The sequence below is a fragment of the Cucurbita pepo genome, chromosome LG07, assembly GCF_002806865.2.
Source record: "Cucurbita pepo subsp. pepo cultivar mu-cu-16 chromosome LG07, ASM280686v2, whole genome shotgun sequence".
Classification (NCBI taxonomy): Eukaryota; Viridiplantae; Streptophyta; class Magnoliopsida; order Cucurbitales; family Cucurbitaceae; genus Cucurbita; species Cucurbita pepo.
The window spans coordinates 5,810,803-5,814,658 of record NC_036644.1 but is presented as its reverse complement, the minus strand read 5'-3'; the positions used below and the strand labels follow the sequence as shown (position 1 = coordinate 5,814,658).

At 38.1% G+C, this 3,856-nt stretch overlaps 1 protein-coding gene across 1 annotated transcript; it reads right to left on the bottom strand.

The window, feature by feature from the left end:
• Positions 1–1,558: 1,558 nt before the first annotated feature.
• On the bottom strand, positions 1,559–3,614 carry LOC111798090 (S-adenosylmethionine decarboxylase proenzyme-like). The gene is made up of 4 exons (XM_023681053.1): positions 3,521–3,614; positions 3,174–3,344; positions 3,068–3,083; positions 1,559–2,865 (listed from the first exon to the last, which is right to left on the bottom strand). Exons 2-4 carry the CDS (start codon positions 3,321–3,323, stop codon positions 1,712–1,714), a joined length of 1,320 nt encoding a protein of 439 aa, XP_023536821.1. The 5' UTR covers positions 3,324–3,344; positions 3,521–3,614; the 3' UTR covers positions 1,559–1,711.
• Between the last annotated feature and the right edge of the window lie 242 nt (positions 3,615–3,856).

Genomic DNA, 3,856 nt, shown 5'->3' with positions numbered 1-3,856 from the left:
CCATAAGTATTATCATACAATTCACATATCACAACATATACATAACATATCATAAGCATATCGATTCACAACAATTCACACATATCAATATATATGACACGTGCAGAACTACGGGACACATGTCAACATCAAATATAACCATATCGACAGTAAAGTCACTTAAATCGGTAATTTCTTAAAATAGACAATTTCATACCATTATGGAGAATAATGATTTCTAACAGCCTTCCTCGGTCCCCACATTTTGTTGTTGAAAGCATTTATTGCAAAGTTCTCCATGTTTGCTTCCATCCACTGACACTGGAAAACCTTATTTACAAGAAACTTAAGAGACAGAGAAGAAGAAGAGGAAGAACAACAATGAATTCTAGAGAGAGAAATTCAGGAGAGAGATTATAAAATCCCCCAATTCTTTTTTACGTTTTACTTTTGCCCACTCTCCCCCTGTTTTTTTTTCACATGTCTTATCTCATCCTCTTGCGGCGGCGATGGCGGTGGCGGAAGTGGAATCGGTTTCAATAGATGGTGGAATATGAAGGGATCTACGGCGGCGCAAAAAAAAAAAAAAAACACNTCTGGGTTTGGTGAAAGTTTGGGAAAAGAAAACAAAAACTGCAGGACTCTTCTTCTGGGTTATCTCCTCCGTGGCTTCATCCTTGAACCGCCGTGGCGTAGCGGCGGTTGTGCTGGTGATATTGGCGGACCGGCTCAATCTCTTGTAATTGCTAATCTTTTTTTTTTTTTTTCCTTATGTTCATTTTAGGTACATTTTGCTCTCTTGTGATATATATATATATATATATATATATATATATATATATATATATATGAATGAAATGGGTTTATTTTATTTTACTTTATTTTTTTTAACTTCAAAAATACATTAAAAAAAAATTAAATTCGAAAACACTTTTATTTATTATTATTATTATTTGTAAAAAATTTAAAAATAAACCATGCCTCAAATTTCAAAAGTAATATTAAAATATGTGGAGATAATCTATAAGATGGGACAATTTTCAAACATATATTGACGGTAATCTTTTTTTATTTATTTTTATAAAGGTAAAAGATGTTAATACTATTTTTAAACTTTGATGAGTGTTCTTTAAATACCGTAATCAAGATAAAGAGTATTTTTAATTTTTTTTAAAGTTAAAAGAGCATTAAGAAAAAAAATTTAAAATTTAAAAGTATTTTTTAAATGTTACAAATTCAAGAATATTTTTAAAATAAAACCCTATAGGTTTCCACTTGAAATAGATAAATGATTTTTTTTTGTGGAGTTATTGAAATTTTTTAATCTTAAAAAAAGATATAAAATTTAAGGGTATTTTTATTAACTTATCGATTTGAAAAATCAATTTAAATCAACGATTAGGTGGAAAATAATGGATGGATTAGAATATAAATGTATGTAAAATAACTAATGAGAAATTAACTATGAAGTTTAAAATATTTAAAGTAAAGTTTATGGGCTAAAAAAATATTAAATTAAATGTTAAATGGATTATAATAGATGTAAGAAATTTTGAAAATTAAATGAAATGAACAAATAAAAAAAGAAAATATGAAAGTGGACAATTAATTCGGTATATATTTAAACAGAACTGCCCCAAATTCAAAACTAAATCTACATTATAACAATCATTACCGTAAAATAAAATCATAACTGCTCCAAAAGCACCATAGACGACACATCGACACTAAACTAGGCCGACAACACACGGCGAAGCACAGCCTCTTCCTCACCCACATCGGCGGCGGCGGCGGCCTCCTTCCAGCACTGCAGCAGCAGCAGCGACTTGCACGGTGGGAGCGCGGCGCACCTTCTTCTATCCACCGTGTACGTACGGTAAACTAGCCACTCGCCACCTGGCAGCTCCTGCTTCACCATGTTATCACACGTGTACCCCTCCACGTCCGCATCGTCAACAGACCACGTGCGGGAGCCGCCGCCGCCGCTGCTCGACGTGATGGCGATCGAGAATTCCGCCGGAGAAAAGCACCGGAGCGTCCTACTTACCAGATGCGAGAAAGGAAGCTCCGCCACGTCGAAGCCCATCGCCTCGTAGCTGGCGTAACTGAAACCATCCTCTGGAGTCACGTGCACCGTAGAGTACGCTGCACCTTCGATCCCGTTCATGGAGTATCCACACGGATCAAATTCAAAATCGCAGATGGTGTGATTCGGAATTATCTCAGAGATTCCGGACATTTTCGTCATTTTCTCCGCCGATGAGTTGCCTCCAGATTTTTTGAAAAACACCGCGGCCTTTTCTCTGTTCAAACCCGTCATACACATTTCCAGAGTAACCATATCCGTACGATTCACGGTCGTAGGTGATTTTACGGCTGAGTAGATGTGCCAGTTGCGATTCGGAACAGCCGGATCGCCGATCACGTACGCCTCGGAGTAGAAATCGCCAAAGTAGACATTAAGTGCGGTAACTTCCTCGGAGAAGCTACGGTGAGGAGCAGGTTGATTGTTGGGGAAGATGAAGGTTCCGCGGGAGTATTTCACGGCGACAGCGGAGAGTTTGATCGAATCGGCAAGTTCGAGAATCATCGGAATGGAGAGGAGAAGCTTGGTGGTGCCGCAAGTTTTGAGGATGATCGTATGTGGATAAATGAAGAGACTCGATTCGGAGAGGACGTAAGAATCGAAATCGGAGTTAGAGAGATGAGATACGATAGTGCAGAATGCAGGTTCAAGGATTGAATCGAGTTGAGATCGAGTCAAAGCTCGGAGACCAAGTCCTTCAGAGTCCTTGAAAATAGGCAGTTCAGAGAATGTGATTTCCAGGCGTTTTTCGAAGCCTTCGAAACCGATTGGAGAAGGAGATCGTTCCGGAGGCGCAGATGCCTCTAGGAGTTTGGTGAACACAGTCATGGTTGGAGAGAAAATCAAAGCCTCTCTAAATTACAGGAAAAATCAACGAAAGCAAGCGAAAGAAATTCGGAAGGTTTTGGATCTCAGAATGCACAAGAAATTAGCCCCAATTACAACAGAAAAAGCAAAAATCGAAATCAGAACTCGTAATCTACAGAGACAAAAGGTATCAGGATGGTTTCCTCACGCACTGCCAGAAAATCAACAAGAAAAACACAATTACAACGCAAAAACTCACAAAACTACTCAAGAACTCGAAGAAATCGAAGAACAATCTTACGTTGGAATACGCAGCAGATCGGAACTTCTCAATACCACCGTGTGGACGAACGTCTTCAATAATGTAACCAAGAGGAGCTTCGTATTGTTGCCTTTTACTACTATTGCTACTACCACTGCTAGACTTCTTCGTACCGCGTTTCGCCTCCATCACAACATTAACGCTTCTTCTCTGCAACCAAAACAGAAAAACAGAGATCAAAACAACCAAATCCACAAATCAGAAACTCCACGACGCAGTACAGATCAAAAATCTCAAAGAAGCTCAGAAATACCTTTCCAAGAAGAAAAGAAACGAAAAAAAAAAAAAATGGAAATCAAACACCACAAGCAACAAAGAGCCCTAACCTCAGCTACTTGTAAAATCTTCGTCAATGGCGGAATAAATATAGGGAGAAACCAAGAATTCCTCCAAAATTTTCCGAACAAAGAAAGAGGATTGAACACCACAAGAAAATTGGGAGAGATAATAACGGAAGATGCAGAGGGAATGGAGGATTTGGTTGTTGTGAGAAAGGGAGGGAATCTAGAGAGGCTATTTATAGAGAAAAAGAGGAAGGCGCCCCTAAGGTTTCCGTCTTCTGGAAGCAGTGGCATTAGTGGAAAATGGGTACTAAATGGACGAAGGAATAAAATTTTCTCCACCTAAATTAATAATAATAATAATAATAATAATAATAATAA

Excerpts from the sequence above, each read along its gene's own strand:
- LOC111798090 (XM_023681053.1), bottom strand. The coding sequence starts at position 3,323 with ATGGAGGCGAAACGCGGTACGAAGAAGTCTAGCAGTGGTAGTAGCAAT.